The 18,690-nt window shown below is 39.5% G+C and overlaps 1 protein-coding gene across 1 annotated transcript in view; it reads right to left on the minus strand.

The window, feature by feature from the left end:
* LOC124804651 (N-acetylgalactosaminyltransferase 6) overlaps positions 1-18,690 on the minus strand; it is a 170,342-nt gene that overhangs the window by 102,471 nt on the left and 49,181 nt on the right. The window contains exon 3 of the mRNA XM_047264875.1: positions 997-1,223. Within this exon, the coding sequence (XP_047120831.1) occupies positions 997-1,223 (227 nt within the window). The remainder of the gene's footprint in view (positions 1-996; positions 1,224-18,690) is intronic.

Below are 18,690 nucleotides of genomic sequence, written 5' to 3' on the forward strand. Positions count from 1 at the left end.
GCAGTTACAACTGCTTTGGGAAATATATGGGAAACTACACATCAGGTTACAAAAAGGATTATATCAACAGATATTTATCATGAAGGGGGGACATCCAATGACATTACACTTGACCCCCTGCCCCACCCCAGGGGGTGGGAGGGGGGCTCAATTTTGAAATCTTCAATAGCAACCCCCAGTTTTTATTGTGGATTCCAGTTCTCCAGAAAAAAGCTGGAAGTATTCAACCCCTCACAGTAGTTCGCGGCAAATCGCATGAGGTGCAGGAGTTTCACAACAAAGTGTTCTGCACACACTTACCATTGAATATTTCAATGTTGATCTCTCTCCCACCCACTGTGATTGTGTGTGTGTGTGTGTGTGTGTGTGTGTGTGTGTGTGTATGTGTGTATGTGTGTGTGTGTGTGTGTGTGTGTGCGCGCGCGCGTGCGCAGTGGGGAGGGGGGGGGGGAGAGGTGGTCAAGTTTAATGTCAGTGGACGTTCTCTTCCGAAACAAACAGCTTTTATCAGAACCTTTTTTTCACCTGTGTTGTAGTGTCCAAGATTTTTCACAAACATTTTTAGCCACACCACCTAGTATAAAGTATAGACTGGCATCAACAAGAAACAAATTTCTGAAAAAAATGTTACATCTAAATTTTAACTCGTCTTTTCTGAAAGTATTTGTCTGCAGCACAGCATTACATAAAGGTAAAATGTGTACAATAAACAGTGCCAGATACATAGAGAATAGAAGCTCCTGAAGATTGGATGGTGGCTAGAGCAATGAAGATGGAAGTGACTGTGTGCTTCTTGCAGGAGGGGGGGGGGGGGGGGAATACCATTAATTTTTAGCATTCTTGCCAAAAATGAGTATGTCTTCATACTCTTCTGATATTTCATGCTAACCACTTACAACATAACATATTAGCTAGATTATAAATTAATTATTAAAATAAGAAGAAAATTCATGCACATATATAATTAATCATACTGATGAATCTTCTTGCACATACCCCTTGTGGCGTATGTCAGGTAAAGCTCGGTCCAGAGCAATCTTATCACTGAGGAGAGCATTGAAACCATTTTCTCTGTACAGAGATTCTTTAAGTGCAGACTCTTCAGGACTAAGGTTTGCTGGTTTCCCGTGTTCACCAATTCCCTTGCGTAAGGCATCTCTCTCAATCTGCTTGTAATCATGCCAATCAATTTTTTCAGATGCACCAGCAGCTGCTTTATTATTCTATGAAACACAAATAAAAATCATGAACATATTCTGTCGACAAAAAAGTGCCTGTGAATTCTTATAAACTATAACGGCAATAAAACAAAAGTAGCACATGTTTGTTTCTACAAGGGAGAGATGTATGAAGTACACATTAAAAAAATTATAGCCCGCAACTGATGGGCAAAGACCAGATTACTTTTTAAATCTCTGCAACTCCTGTATAACTGTATTAATTGGCAGTTCTGAAAATGTGCATGTCAGCAACAGGGAAAATGTAGGCATTTAGAAGAGTATTATTAGTAGATCACAAAAATTAATGAATAGTTAGTGCACAAGGAAACTTTCACTTTAATTTTCTGCTATCCTATACACGCAAGATGAAAAAAGAGAGGGGGTGGATGCAGCTACTAAAATCCTTTCCCATCCTACTCGTCATCTCAATTACTCTTCCAACAAGGACAGAGAAAAAGTATTTCAGAAATTCCATTGGTTACGTAAAGGAAAGAAAATGTTGTTAGTTATAACAATTATAAAAACATCTATGAATGAATACTACCTCCTTGGAATACATATGGCTATTTATCTTAAATTTAAACTAATGAAATTCAAGTTTTTCACAGGATCATATGCACAGCTGGAAAGTTGGACTTAGTAAGTGTAAAATCTTATAGAAACACTAAATGAAGAGGTTCATTGCCTGCATTACTCCAGTCACTAAATGTTTGTCTCGTGCATTATACATTTCCATATTCCTACATTTACAGTAAGTGTTTGACACAATGCCCCACTACAGACTGTTAATGAAGGCCCAAGCATGTGGATTAGGTTCCCAGAGATGTGAGTGGCTCAAAGTCTTCTTATGTAGTAGAACCCAGTATGTTGTCCTTAACAGCTAGTGTTTATCAGAGACAAGCATGTTGCCAGAACTATCCAATGAAACTGAGATAGGACCACACTTATTCTCTATATTCCTATATTCATAAACAAGCTTAGCACCCACTGCTTTGCTCACATAGAGTGTATGCTCTACACAGTTCCCCCCCCCCCCCCCCCCCATTGATTGATTTTGTATTGTGTTACATTCATTGTACAAACAGTGCATCTAGCCTATGCAAACTAAGTTGCAGACAGGGTACTGAAATTTAATAAATCAATTCTTCATATACGCTTTGCACTTTCTTCTTAATTTAATTGCATTTATGTATACTTACACACATTGTTTGTGTACAAACCAAAAATCTAGAAACAGTGTACCTCGTCATCTCAAATGGATATTCCTGTGTATGGAATCACATTTAAACATGGTATCTATTTTGCCATCAGTAATGGTTAATTTGCGTAGTAATTCTAGCAAAAATAATTTTATAAGCATGTATTAGGCCTACTAAAAAATTAATATATTAAAAACCCGTTTATTTTTCTATGCAATTCCGACAAAACTGATTTGTCGTTGTGACTGTTACTTAGCTTTCTTTGATTTAGTTCACAAACTGTAACATCTTCTAAACTTTTCACACTAATTAAGGCCACAGAAGCCTGATCTTTTCCAAAAGTACTTCCCAACAAAAAGTGATTCTGGTACCTGGGGTTGGAGGATTTTTAAATCTTGTCTTTTGAGTTCTTGTGGTGATATTTTCATAGAAATCTTGTGGTGAAATTTCCACAGAAACTTTCATGCCCTAACACATACGTCTTTATTTCCAACTGAAGTCAAATAGCAATTTTCATAGACTTAGCTGAAAGAATGTGTTAAAATAACAAAATACTTTCATAAAAATGTTCATCCCCTATTTACCTCCTTAGAGGCTGAATTTCCAAAAACACTGAAACCACAATTATCTCTAACCGAGAAGGCAAATGCCAATTTTTATAGATGTAGCTTTACAAATGCTTTAGTAGTTCTTCAATAATGATTTATTTTCAAAAAAAGTTACACTCACTATTTCACACCCTCAGGGGTTGAATTTCCAATAATTCTGAACGAGAAACCCAATACCAGTTTCAAAGTTCTAGTTTCTTAGTAATGACATATTTTCAAAAAACCTTTCATCCCCTATTTCATCCCCTTAGGTTAGAATTCTGAAAATGATGCCTATAGTATCAGATCAACACCCTCTCCAAATTTCACGTTTCTATCCTTAATTGGTTTGGACTGGATGATGATGAATCAGTGAATTAGTTAGGACACTTTCTTTTATACATCTGCTTGCAGTGGATGGTGCGTCAAGTTCAAAATAGTGAAAATGAGTTAAAACCACAAATGCTTCCCAGGCACTTCACTTTTTGTCTGGGAACACTGTGTCAAATACTACTGGCATCTCTTGCTGAGCAATGGGTTAGTGTATACTGTAGTGGGTTATGTTTGTGAATGTTCACCTGGTTCAGTGAACAGCTTTGGTTCAGTGAATAGATTATCAAGTCTGACTATCCTGATATGACAGATTGTTATATGAGCTCAATGTGGTTGGGAGTGTGTATTATGGGTCAAGTCTACTGACCTATGCTATGTGCCATGCCATCATCAGTCACGTCTTGAGTTTTGGGAAGAACAAATGTTACCAATTGCAATACGTATCATAACTTGAGATCTCGAACACCGCTGACCAGTGATGAATGCTGTAACTTGGACATACAACACAATCAAGACTGTTAGCACAAAATTATCAGACTGTGGCATGTACACCAATCACCATAACATACACCGAACACAATAAGATAAAGCAAATATATGCAAGCACCAATAACATGATAACTGAGCACAAGCATAGCATGGCAGAGTTTAAATAGACACCTGCCCATGGGCAGGCTCTATCGGAAGTTCAGAGTATTACTCTTTCATAGCACTCTCTCGTGGATCACAACACACAGCTAATGTGTATGGCTTTCAAGCATACGCACCTTACTTCAATGAACATCAAGAGGAGGAGCTCATTCACACTCATGCTCAAAATGCAGAACCAGGTAAGTCTTCTTCATTTTCTTTCTTACCGTGGTACTATTGTATTTTCAATAAATAAGTATCTACTTACAGACATACGTTGGTATACCTATCACAGCAGAGGTTCACTAAAAATGAAGACCATCAATGAGGGGCCACCGTGCACCAAATTTCAAGTGACAAGACCAATGATTATCTGTTTTCAAAACAAGCAATATGAATAATAGTCTTGCAATAATGTTTTCCACAAGTTAACAAGCAATTCCTGTTTCCTCATAAATAAAGGATTTTGTGTCTTCTTTTTCCAGGTCCTGGCACATCCCAACCATGTACCAACCACAGACCAAATGCTGATACAATCCCTCAATTCTAATGGTGACTGCCCAATAATTTTGAAGAAAAGGAGATGACTATGTCATCCTATTATCAGAGAATCTGATGACGAGGTGAGTGATGATTTGCCATCAAAATGTCTCACATAAAAGGAGCTATCAGGAATAGAGGGCTGAAAGGGGAAACATGGCAGAAAAGGGATTCTTGTAACATGCTTTGAAATTTGGGGTTGAAGGGAGGTAAAACAAAATATACCCCAAGAAAAATCAAACTTTATGCTCGTGCAGGAATAAGTGTTCAGAAAAACTAACAGGTGAAAGACGTGAAAAATAATTTAAGGAGTACTTGGGAATGGGGGATTTCAACTGGAGATTATTGTGCATTTCAAGCCGCATAGAACTGAGAGACCCAGAAAAAACAAGATTCTGGAGAGAACACTGCTGCAAGGCAGTTACAGTCTCATTATTAAGAACTGTTTAATTATGAAAGAACACAGTTGCAAAATCATGTTCCATGGGAGTAATTGGTGTAAACAAGATATTTGTGGAATCAGTTATTCAAACAATGAGCAATTCCGTCTGGAGTGATTCAAACAAATATGCAAGATACTGATTGGCTTAAGAGTGGAAACAACAAAACTTTTAGAGCTGGTGTCAGAGAATGTCTCTGGAAAATTCCAACCTATGAGAGTCACTATTCAAGAAGAGACTTTAGTAAAATGTTCATGGCCCCACACCATATGATACATCCCTAGACAAAGGGTAACCTAAAAAAAATCAGGGCTAACAGCAATGAATCCTACAGAGTTTTTTGTGAGGAGTTCTGAAAGATGAAACTCTATATAAAATAACCAAGAGTGGACACATCTGACCTCTAACAAAATGAAAATGTTACTGAAGCTTGCTCCAGAAAGTCAAAAACTTGAATTAATGAAAGTTATGAAAGAACATCACGAGGCAGCTGATGACAAAATTACAAGGAACAGTAACGAAACAGAGACCATTACATTTCATTTGCAGCAATGTTGCCCACTCCTCCACTCAAAAATTTAATATTATTTTACAAACGTATGTTGTGGACATACAATCTAACAATATAGAAGTAAGGGAAGGCATTGACATACTGTTATTTATGGCATGAAGCTGAAGCTGCAAGAGGAGCTAATGAAGTGGGTGGGATCCTGCTTGTACAAATTCATTCAAAACATCAAATTAGAAGTTAAAACATTAATAACACGTTCAGACAGCCATCCAGGCCAAAATAAATATAGCTGACTGCAGTGATGTGCATGTTTGTCCTTCAGAAGTCCCCTACCTTGGAAATAATCAATCATAAATTTCTTATTCCTGGACACACCCACATGGAGTGTGACTCATCACACAGTTTGATAGAGCAGAAGAGGAAAACTTTCAAAGGACTTTTAGAACACCCTCACTAGTGGACACAACTGATTAGACAAACTGGGGGGAAAAAAGGTTTCACTGCCATCAAAACACAGAGAAATGATTTTTTTGACTACACTGTCCTCTTAAAAATCCAGTTACAAAATGCACCAAAGACAACAACAGTAACCCGTACCAGTTGAGGCAGGTCAGGTGGCTTCAATTCAAAATAAACCATCCAGGTTTTATTCTTTACAAATCATCACTGGAAGAGGAAGAACCATTTAAAAATGTGAGCCTCAGGAGTCAGAGAAAACAGCAAATAATGAAACCTGTTCTGAAGTATTCCAAACCATGCAACATTTTGCCTGACAAAAAGAAAGATTATTTTTGCCAACATTAAGCAGTGCTGGCAATATTTACCCTGGTACAGATGATGCAGATGAAAAACCATGAATTTTTTGTACATTACTATTGTCTTTGTTTACTGTGCTTTTCCAGTATTTTGATAGAATAACTGCTTATGTTTCTGAATAACGATGCTTCATCTACTAATTTAGTAATCATTCATAAGGGCCTGCAGAACCACATTTTCCCAAGTTTACACTAGAGCTCAAATCCAGAATGAACAATTTCATGAGTGTACACTGGGTCAAGCCCACAATTTTTAATGCACACTAACTTTAGTGTTGAGCATCAATGACTAAACTTCATTTTAAACAGAAAATCAATTTATACTGATGAGACAGTGCGGGAATACAATAAGCACAAAAATAATTTTTTGGCACCATTACAGGATTTTGCATTATTTTCCTAACTTTGAATTTTGATTTCCCAGAATTCTATTTTTTGGACTTGACACACTATCCGCTGCAAGCACAGATATATATAGATGATCTGATAGACAGGGTGTGCAAATCTGCAGCTGTTTGTCAATGATGCAGTGGTGTACAGGAAGAGGTTGTCATTGAGTGACTGCAGGAGGATACAAGATGGCTTAGACAAAATTTCTAATTCATGTGACAAATGGCAACTTGCTCTCTAAATGCAGAAAAATGTAAGTTAATGGAGATGATTAGGAAAAAAATCCCCTGATGTTGAATACAGCATTGGCAGTGTGCTGCTGGACAAAGTCATGTCCATTAAATGTCTAGGCATAATTCTACAAAGCAATTTGAAAGACAAGAACAATAGTATGGAAAACAAATGGTCAACTCTGCAGAACGCTATACTGCCATACACACATTTCATGTAAAGACCACAAAGATAAAAGAAATTAGGGATCATTCAGAGGCATATAGACTCTCATTTTCCCTTCATTCTATTTGCAAAGTGGTACAAGAATGGAAATTAATAGCTGTGGTACAAGGTACCCTCTGCCATGCACCATACACTGGCTTGTGGAGAATGGTTATAAATGTAGTTGTACATTTTTACACGATTGCCGACAGATGATCATGAAAAAAAAAAAAAAAAAAAAAAAAAAAAAAAAAAAAAAAAAAAAAAAAAAAAAAAAAAAAAAAATCAGTAACACTTCCAATCTTACTTAGGAGATCGAAAGTAGGCACTGTAGTTGCTGCAATAGCAGCTCCCCACCCTGCAGTATTTTAGGCTCGTCCATAACTTAAAAGTACGAGGAAACGTCAATTATTCGTTTTCTAATTGCTAATTTCTTGTAGTTATAATAACTGCATGTTTGGCATTTCTTTGCTTGATAGAGTTGGGAGGTATTTTTTTTTTTACAATTGCACATTATCGCATTGTCTGTTTAAGTTGCACAACTGCCTCAGCTACTTGAGGTTTCTATACCCAGATGTCACCCACTTCCATAGCTGAGAAGTCAGCATTTTTTACCTTTATGTAGAGGAATCAGGTTCAATTCCCAGTACTGACAGGGATTTTTATTTGGTGAGAGCATTAGATTGGGGGCCATTCAGCCTCATCATGCCAAATGAGAAGTAGTGGCTCCGAAGTCTGGGATGGTGACAATGGCTGGAACTGCAATATGCTGATCCCAAACCTCTCCATACCGCACTCAAATGATGCCATACGGCAGAGGATGACACAGCAGCCAGTCAACATTCTGTGGTCCTCTGGGCCTTCTTGTTAAGTTTGAGTTAAGTTTTTAAGTTTCTCTGGTCACATGTAAGCACAGTACTCAGTTGTACAATATGTCAGAGCACAGTTGGTAATGCCTTTAAATGGTTTTTTACAGTTGTTCAACATTCTCAGTCTTTTATTTTTATTTATTTACTAATTTATTTGAGTCTTTCAAATTAGAGCTTTAGGTTTGTCTCCAGTTACAGCAACCTGCAAATAACTATGCACCATCTTCAGCTCTTTACAGAGATGACATGTATGCAGCGGAAACATGTTAATTACTGCTTTTGGAGGACACCAGTAAAGTCAACATGTTTAATATGTAATACAAGTGATGAGAAACTAAACTTCCCTGTTGGAAGTAAGCTGACACATATTAAATTTTGAAAGGTAGGACAAGTCACGGGATGGTTATATTAACCAGTACAGAGTGTTCGACATTAAATTTAATTAACAGAAGTGTGAAACAGGGAAAATGAAATACAAACATCTAAAATAAATGATATTATCAAGAAGAGCAAACTTGCTAAATTGGAATAGCTGTGCGATAATTGCGAGGTTGTAGAAGTGAGCGTGGCTATGCAGCATATAAGAAAATTAAAGAGGCCTTTGTAGAAAAGGGAAGTATGTGTATGAATATTACGAACTCAGATGGCATGTTCCACATTAACGAAAGAATGAAAGAATGAAACATGGAAGGAATACATTGAGATACATAAGGGAAACAATATTGAAGACAACATTATATAGAAAGAGAAGATGAAGTAACAGAGGCAATGAGTTGTGGACACAGACAATGAAAAAGAATGCTAGAACTGGGGACTAGTTAGGGCTGTTAAGTGCAGCATCAAGGGGATGTTTACAAGGGGCAGGGGGTGGGGAGGTGCAGAGATGAGAGGGGGGAAAAGGAGAAAGGATTATATAGCTGCATTGGTGTGGTAGAAGCCATGTCTAATACTGGACAAGGAAAGGAATAGGCAGGTGAAAGGCAGGGACTAGCAAAGGTTGAGGCCAGGGGGATTATAGGAATGAAGAATACATTGCCGGGAGAGTTCCCAACTGCACAATTCAGAAAATCTGGTGTTCAAGGGAAGAATTCAGGTGGCCCAAGCTATGGAGCAGTCATTGAAGTGAAGCACTTAAGGTTAATCTGCTTACTGTGGCCCATACAGAGAATCTCTGCCCTTGTTGACAAACAACCTTCAGCTTACCAGTCACCAACCCTCCTACAAAAATGGCACCAATTATTTTCCCCACCGACTCTCCACAGTTCCTGCCCCTTTAACACCCTGCTCATTACTGTTGATACCAACACCCTCTACACTAACATACACTGAACAGCCAGGACATTATAACACCTACCTAATAGCTGGTACGTCCACCTTTAGAATTGATAACAGCAGTGATACATCATGACATGGAGGCAATGAGGCCTTGGTTGGTTGCTGAAGGGAGTTGGCACCACATCTGCACACACAACTCACCTAGTTCAAATAAATTCTGGAGAGGGGAGCAATGAGCTCTGATGCCATGTTCAGTTACATCCCAGATGAGTTTGATTGTGTTCAGACCTGTCAAGTTGGAGGCCCAGCATATCAACTAGAACTTGCCACTTTATTCTTCAAACCATTCCATCACACTCCTGGCCTTTTGACATGATGCATTATCTTGCTGAAAAATGCTGCAGCCGTCAGGAAACGTGATCATCATGAAGGGGTGTACATGGTCTGCAACCAGTGTACAACATGGCTGTCATGGTGCTTTGCATTAGCTCCATTGGACCCATAGACGTCCATGTGAATGTGCCACAGAGTGTAATGGAGCAGCTGTCAGCCTATCTTCATCCCACAATACAGGTGTCATGCGCTTCCCCTGGAAGACGATGGATTCATGCCCTCCCATAGGCATAATGAAAAATATATCAGGATGCATCAGACCACGCGACACTCTGCCACTGCGCAAACATCCAGTGCCGATGGTCACGTGCCCAATTCAGTCATAGTTTCTGATGTCATAGTGTTAACATCAGTATACACATGGGTCGTCAGATGCAGAGGACCATCATTAGGAGTGTTCGGTTCACTGTATGTTCAGATACACTTGTACACTGTCCAGCATTAAAGTCTGATGTTAGTTCTGACACAGTTCACTACCTATCCTGTTTTTACCAGTCTGCCCTGCTTACGATGAACCACTCCATCACACTCATGACCTTGTGCCTGTGGCGCATTATCTTGAAAAATGCCACTGCCATCGGGAACATGATCATCATGAAGTGATGTACTTGGTCTACAATCAGCATACAATATTCATGGAGCCTAGCATGAGCATCACTGGACCCATAATGCCCACGTGAATGTTCCCCAGAGCATAATGGAGCAGCTGCCAGCTTGTCTCCATCCCACAGTACAGGTGTCAATGGAGTTGTTCCCCTGGAAGACAAAGGAGTAGTATGCTCCAACAGCATGATGAAGAAGGTTATCAGGATTCATCAAACCATGCAACGCTCTGCCACTGCGCCAACAGCGGATGCTGATGGTTAAGTGCCCATTTCAGTAGTAGATGCTGAGACCATGTTGTTAACATTGGCACGTGCATGGGTCATTGGCTGCGAAGGCTCATCGTTGAGAGTGTTGAGTGCATTGTGCGTTCAGACACACTTGTACTCTGCTCAGCATTAAAGTATGATATTAGTTCAACACAGTTCGCTGCCTATCCTCTTTTACCAGTCTGCCAGCCTACGATATCCAATATCTGTAATGCCATGATGTCTGGATATGGTTTTACACTGGTTTCACCAGGTGTAGAAGACACTCACCACAGCACTCTTCGAATATCCGACAAGTCATGCAATTTCCAAAATTCTCATGCCGAGCTTCCAGGCCATCACAATCTGCCCTCAGTCAAACTCAGATAGATTACATCCATTCCTCATTCTACACACAGATAGCAAACTCAGTGATACTACATGCACAATGTGTGTATCTTATTAGCAGTCATTCATTGCAAGGTGACGCTGCTATTGCCTGGATGGGTTTACAATGACACAATGTCCATGGTCATAATGTTCTGGCTGATCATTGTACACAGTGCCCATGACCTTGCTATTATCAAACACTATCAATCCCAGTGCTAGAATGACTCCAAACCTCCAACCTCCTACCTGATAACCATGACCAGCTATAGCCTCAACTCCAGTTACTTCTCATTTGAAGTTCTCACCTACAAACAAATCCATGGTACAGCAATAGGCACCCACATGGCACCATCCTACATTAACCTATTCATGGACCACCTAGAGGAATCCTTCCTAAACAGTCAGAATCCCAAACCCCTCGTCTAGTTCAGGTTTACTGATGACATCATCATGAGTCAGGTTGAGGGTGAGGACATCCTCTCCACATTCCAGCAGAATCAAACAGCCTAGCCACACGTCTAATGATGCACAGTCCCTCTCCAAATTTACCAAGGATCCTACTGTGGCTTCCACAACTGAAATTAACCTCCCAATCTTTTCTAGAAACAGATCTCCCATGACTTGACTCCCCAGTCCATCCACCTCATGTCCACTGTCTGGCCACAAAGGGGGACTCCTCTCATGAATACCACCCAGGACTGGAACGACTGAAACACATTCTTCACCAAGGTTTAGACTACCTCTTATTGTTCCCTGAAATGAGAACTATTCTGCCTTCCCCTCCCACAATAACATCCAAATGCCCGTCAAACATAGGCAATATCCTTGTCCATACCTACTTCACCATTGCTCCCAAACCCTGCCCTACTGGCTCATAACCTTGCAATAATCTAGACGCTAGACCTGCCCTACACACCCTTTCACTGCCACTTACTTGAATACTGTGAAAGCATCCATTTGATTTACCAACTTAGCTGCAAACACTGTGCTGCTTTCTATATGGACATGACTGCCAACAAGCACCAGCTATCTGTTTTCTTGAATGGCCACCGCCAAACTGTAGCCAAGACTGCTGAACCAATCAGTTGCTGAGCATGCAACCCAACACGATGTGCTTCCCTTTACTGAATGCTTCATAGCCTGTGCTGTCTAAATTCTTCCCACCTACGCCAGCTTTTCTGAAATGCACAGATTGAAACCCTCCCTGCAAAATATCCTATGTTTCCATAACCCCACCCCCCTAGGCCTCAAACTTTGCTAGTCCCTGTTCTCCATTTGCCTGTCCCCTCCTCTTCTCTCACATCAGTACTGCACACACCATCTACACCACCAACAGACCTACACAGCAATTTCCTCTTCTCCACTTCTCTCTCCTCTCCTGTCTCGAGTGGCACTATATCCTGCATACACTGTTGTCATTCCATCCTGGACTTTCCATTGTTTGAAGATGAGAATTTTTGGGAGATACGATACAGCAAAGAGAACTGACAGAGAAAAGCCCTAAGTCAACATGAGAGCCAGCAATGACATTACTATTCCATCTGGTATGAAAGATACATAAGACATCACCATACCCAAAATACAGTTTAGAAAACTTGTTAGCATTCAAAACAGTTTACAACCATCTCAGAATGCCTAAATACAGGTTCTGTATGGCTTGCAAGAGAATCTTATACCATTCTGCCTGCAAAGTAGCGGCAAGTTCAGCTAATGATGATGGAAGTGGATAGCAATCATGCACACTTCTCCCCATAGCTGATTATGTAATCTCAATTATACTGAGATCTGGTTGATTAAGGTGGCCACAGGAAATCCAGCAATTCATCCTTATGCCAAAAAACCAGTCCTGGATGATGCAAGCTGCGTGAAAAGGGGTCGTATCATCTTGAAACTCAGAATTAGCATTGGGGAGCATAAACTGCATCATGGGATGGACCTTACCAGCCAAAATGGTCACACAATCCTTGGCAGTTATCCAACCTTGTAGAGCAACCAGGCGGGCCATTGACTAACACGATATGGCTGTCCAAATATCACCAAACCCCCACCATGTTTCAGTCTTTGGATACAACTCGGGCAAAAGTTGGGAACAGCATGAAACACGACTTACACAACCAATTCCATTTCTCCAAAGCCCACGTTTTATGGCTTCAGTACCACATTTTCCTATTACAAGCACTTGCATCACTGATGTGATGTCTCCTTATTTTTCATCCCAATGCTCTTCAGTGACAGTCAATCATGATCACTCTAAACACAATTTCATCTGCATTGTGATTTAATGGATGACATTTTCCCACTTCCCCATATGTGGTAAAATTTTCCAATACTGTGCCTCTTGGACCACCAAACACTTCAGCTACCTTGGTTACAGAAGCACCCACCACATGAGAACCAATGATTTGCCACTATTTGAATTCAGTGAGCTCAGACATAATGCACTCACAACTCCACAGAACATTGTTCTGACCATGACTGACACTTGCAATGTAATGCAGACATTACACAGGTGTCACTCATGGTCAATTACAATATAACCTGCAGGCTTGGCCAGCATCTACATTTATATTCAAGCATGCATGTCTCATGGTGTTTCCATATTTTGGCCAATCCCTGTATATCAGTAGGCAAAATACCACAAGATTTCAAGAAAAATATAATAATTCCTATTCCAAAGAAGGCAGTTGCTGACAGGTGTGAACATTACCAAACTATCATTTTAACAAGTCATGGCTGCAAAATACTAACACATTTATTTACAGAAGAACAGAAAATCTGGTAGAAGCTGATCACAGAGACGATTGGTTTGGTTTCTGGAGAAGTGTAGGAGCACTTGAGGCAATACTCACCTTACAGCTTAGATTAGAAGATGAAATGTACAAAGGCAAAGCCACATTTATAGCGTAAGTAAATTGGACAAAACTTTAGACAATGTTGACTAGAACACACACTGAGATTTTGAAAGCAGCAGGGGTAATATCTACAACTTGTAAGGAAAACTGATTACTGTTATACGAATCAAATGTAATACAAAGGAGACAATGGTTGAGAAGGGAGTGAGACAGTGCTGTAGCCTATCTCACATTGTATGAGCCATAAAGGAAAGCAAGGAGTAATTTAAAAAGGGAAATAAAATTAAAGGAGAAGAAATAAAAACTTTTTAGTTTATTGACAACTTCATAATTTTGTCAAGGATGGCAAAGACTTGCAAGAGCAGTTGACTGGAGTGAACAGTGTCTTGAAAATAGTTCATAAGATGAATACCAATGATATTAAAACAAGAGTAATGGGATAGAATCAAATTAAATCATGTCATACTGATGGAATGATAAGGAAATGAGACACTGAAAGGTTAGTGAGCTTTGCTGTTTTAGTAGCACAGCAACTAATGCTGGCTGAAGCACTGTTGTTGTTGTTGTGGTCTTCAGTCCTGAGACTGGTTTGATGCAGCTCTCCATGCTACTCTATCCTGTGCAAGCTTCTTCATCCCCAGTACCTACTGCAACCTACATCCTTCTGAATCTGCTTAGTGTATTCATCTCTTGGTCTCCCTCTACGATTTTTACCCTCCACGCTGCCCTCCAATGCTAAATTTGTGATCCCTTGATGCCTCAGGACATGTCCTACCAACCGATCCCTTCTTCTGGTCAAGTTGTGCCACAAACTTCTCTTCTCCCCAGTCCTATTCAATACCTCCTCATTAGTTACATGATCTACCCACCTCATCTTCAGCATTCTTCTGTAGCACCACATTTCGAAAGCTTCTATTCTCTTCTTGTCCAAACTGGTTATCGTCCATGTTTGACTTCCATACATGGCTACACTCCATATAAATACTTTCAGAAACGACTTCCTGACACTTAAATCTACTCGATGTTAACAAATTTCTCTTCTTCAGAAACGATTTCCTTCCCATTGCCAGTCTACATTTTATATCCTCTCTACATCGACCATCATCAGTTATTTTACTCCCTTAATAGCAAAACTCCTTTACTACTTTAAGTGTCTCATTTCCTAATCTAATCCCCTCAGCATCACCCGATTTAATTTGACTGCATTCCATTATCCTCGTTTTGCTTTTGTTGATGTTCATCTTATATCCTCCTTTCAAGACACTGTCCATTCCGTTCAACTGCTCTTCCAAGTCCTTTGCTGTCTCTGACAGAATTACAATGTCATCAGCGAACCTCAAAGTTTTTACTTCTTCTCCATGAATTTTAATACCTACTCCGAATTTTTCTTTTGTTTCCTTTACTGTTTGCTCAATATACAGATTGAATAACATCGGGGAGAGGCTACAACCCTGTCTCACTCCTTTCCCAACCCCTGCTTCCCTTTCATGGCCCCCGAGTCTTATAACTGCCATCTGGTTTCTGTACAAATTGTAAATAGCCTTTCGCTCCCTGTATTTGACCCCTGCCACCTTCAGAATTTGAAAGAGAGTATTCCAGTTAACGTTGTCAAAAGCTTTCTCTAAGTCTACAAATGCTAGAAACGTAGGTTTGCCTTTTCTTAATCTTTCTTCTAAGATAAGTCGTAAGGTTAGTATTGCCTCACGTGTTCCAACATTTCTACGGAATCCAAACTGATCTTCCCCGAGGTCTGCTTCTACTAGTTTTTCCATTCGTCTGTAAAGAATTCACGTTAGTATTTTGCAGCTATGACTTATTAAACTGATAGTTTGGTAATTTTCACATCTGTCAACACCTGCTTTCTTTGGGATTGGAATTATTATATTCTTCTTGAAGTCTGTGGGTATTTCGCCTGTCTCATACACCTTGCTCACCAGATGGTAGAGTTTTGTCATGACTGGCTCTCCCAAGGCCATCAGTAGTTCTAATGGAATGTTGTCTACTCCCGGGGCCTTGTTTCGACCCAGGTCTTTCAGTGCTCTGTCAAACTCTTCACGCAGTATCTTATCTCCCATTTCATCTTCATCTACATCCTCTTCCATTTCCATAATATTGTCCTCAAGTACATCGCCCTTGTATAAACCCTCTATATACTCCTTCCACCTTTCTGCCTTCCCTTCTTTGCTTAGAACTGGGTTGCCATCTGAGCTCTTGATATTAATACAAGTGGTTCTCTTCTCTCCAAAGGTCTCTTTAATTTTCCTGTAGGCAGTATCTATCTTACCCCTAGTGAGACAAGCCTCTACATCCTTACATTTGTCCTCTAGCCATCCCTGCTTAGCCATTTTGCACTTCCTGTCGATCTCATTTTTGAGACGTTTGTATTCCTTTTTGCCTGCTTCATTTGCTTCATTTACTGCATTTTTACATTTTCTCCTTTCATCAATTAAATTCAATATTTCTTCTGTTACCCAAGGATTTCTATTAGCCCTCGTCTTTTTACCTACTTGATCCTCTGCTGCCTTCACTACTTCATCCCTCAGAGCTACCCATTCTTCTTCTACTGTATTTCTTTCCCCCATTCCTGTCAATTGTTCCCTTATGCTCTCCCTGAAACTCTCTACAACCTCTGGTTCTTTCAGTTTATCCAGGTCCCATCTCCTTAAATTCCCGCCTTTTTGCAGTTTCTTCAGTTTCAATCTGCAGTTCATAATCAATATATTGTGGTCAGAATCCACATCTGCCCCTGGAAATGTCTTACAATTTAAAACCTGGTTCCTAAATCTCTGTCTTACCATTATATAATCTATCTGATACCTTTTAGTATCTCCAGGATTCTTCCAGGTATTCAACCTTCTTTTATGATTCTTGAACCAAGTGTTAGCTATGATTAAGTTATGCTCTGTGCAAAATTCTACAAGGCGGCTTCCTCTTTCATTTCTTCCCCCCAATCCATATTCACCTACTATGTTTCCTTCTCTCCTTTTTCCTACTGACGAATTCCAGTCACCCATGACTATTAAATTTTCGTCTCCCTTCACTACCTGAATAATTTCTTTTATCTCGTCATACATTTCATCAATTTCTTCATCATCTGCAGAGCTAGTTGGCATATAAACTTGTACTACTGTAGTAGGCATGGGCTTTGTGTCTATCTTGGCCACAATAATGCGTTCACTATGCTGTTTGTAGTAGCTAACCCGCACTCCTATTTTTTTATTCATTATTAAACCTACTCCTGCATTACTCCTATTTGATTTTGTATTTGTAACCCTGTATTCACATGACCAAAAGTCTTGTTCCTCCTGCCACCGAACTTCACTAATTCCCACTATATCTAACTTTAACCTATCCATTTCCCTTCTTAAATTTTCTAACCTACCTGCCCGATTAAGGGATCTGACATTCCACGCTCCAATCCGTAGAACGCCAGTTTTATTTCTCCTGATAACGAAGTCCTCTTGAGTAGTCCCCGCCCGGAGATCCGAATGGGGGACTATTTTACCTCCGGAATATTTTACCCAAGAAGACGCCATCATCATTTAATCATACAGTAAAGCTGCTGAAGCGCAGAGGATATAAAATGCAGACTGGCCACAGCAAAAAAGGAATTTATGAAAAGAGAAATTTGTTAACATCAAACATAAATTTAAGTATTTAGATGCCTTTTCTGAAGCCATGTGGTGCCATAGAAGAATATTTAAAAAATATATGGGTGGATCAATAAAGAGGTATTGAACTGAATTGGGGAAAAGAGAAAATTATCAGACAACTTTAGTAAAAGAAGAAATCGGTTGATAGGACACATCCTGAGGCATCAAGGAATTGTCAATTTGGTAGTAGAAGGAAAGTGTGGATAAAAATTGTAGAGGGAGAGCATGGCTTGGATACAAGAAAAAGTTCAAATGTATATAGGTCACAGCAACTATACATAGATGAAGAGGACTGCACGGGATAGATTAGGGTGGAAAGATGTATCAAACCAGATTTTGGAATACAAACTGCAACAACAGTTGGCCCTTAAGTGCCAGTATTGAGCTCAGCCAGTGATTGCTGTCCCTCGGTAGCTGTGCTGTTGGTGTCTGGCACCTTGCTGTAATCTTGGGTTAATGAAACGTTCAAAATGATTAACACAACACTGCATCAATTTGCTAACAAATTCCCACATTTTCTGAAACATGTATTATCATGATTATCAGCTTGTCTCAGATAAATTATAAAGTTTATTCATTACCGATTGGCACGCATATTCTCCTACAAAGTACTTGACAGTGGCAATGTACTTCCTGTACTCTTTCTATAAACAGTCCTGACGAGAACACAACATGCAGAAAAATCCATTTAGCTATTCACTTCACTATTACGTTTTTGAAATGAATATTAGTCTTGGACTAACTCTGATACTGAGAAATTTGTATGTAGAAAACTACACAGAGACTGCCTCAAAAACTTCTACAGAAATGTTCACACAGACATACAGGTGTTAACAATTCAGCTATTAGTTGCCAGTTAACTCAAGTACTGTCAGTACTCTGTTTATGAATAAATTTTGAAATCTGATATTACAAATAGTGTTATTTCCTCACAAGGAAGCTAATTAAATCAATGGACATAAAATTACAATGAGCCAAGAAGTAGTCTGGTTTAACTGTGGGTTGGATAACTGGTACTATATTCTGACTATGATGTACACAGTTGCTATTGACATTATAGCTGTCACCACATGAACAATGCTGACAGTCTGAGATTCAGTGAAGTGGCAGTCCTGATTCTGGACTTCTGTTGTTTCTTCAAGGCACAACAGACACATTCTGCATTTGTTCCTATCAGTTTCCAGTCTCACCCCAATGCTCCACCTCAAATGAGACATACTTATGAGAGATTACACTACAATTTTCTTTTTTGGTTCGACACCAAAGAAATGACATCAATGTGTGTCAACTTTGTTTCTATTATTTTA

The sequence above is a fragment of the Schistocerca piceifrons genome, chromosome 7 (assembly GCF_021461385.2).
Source record: "Schistocerca piceifrons isolate TAMUIC-IGC-003096 chromosome 7, iqSchPice1.1, whole genome shotgun sequence".
In the NCBI taxonomy this organism is placed as follows: Eukaryota; Metazoa; Arthropoda; class Insecta; order Orthoptera; family Acrididae; genus Schistocerca; species Schistocerca piceifrons.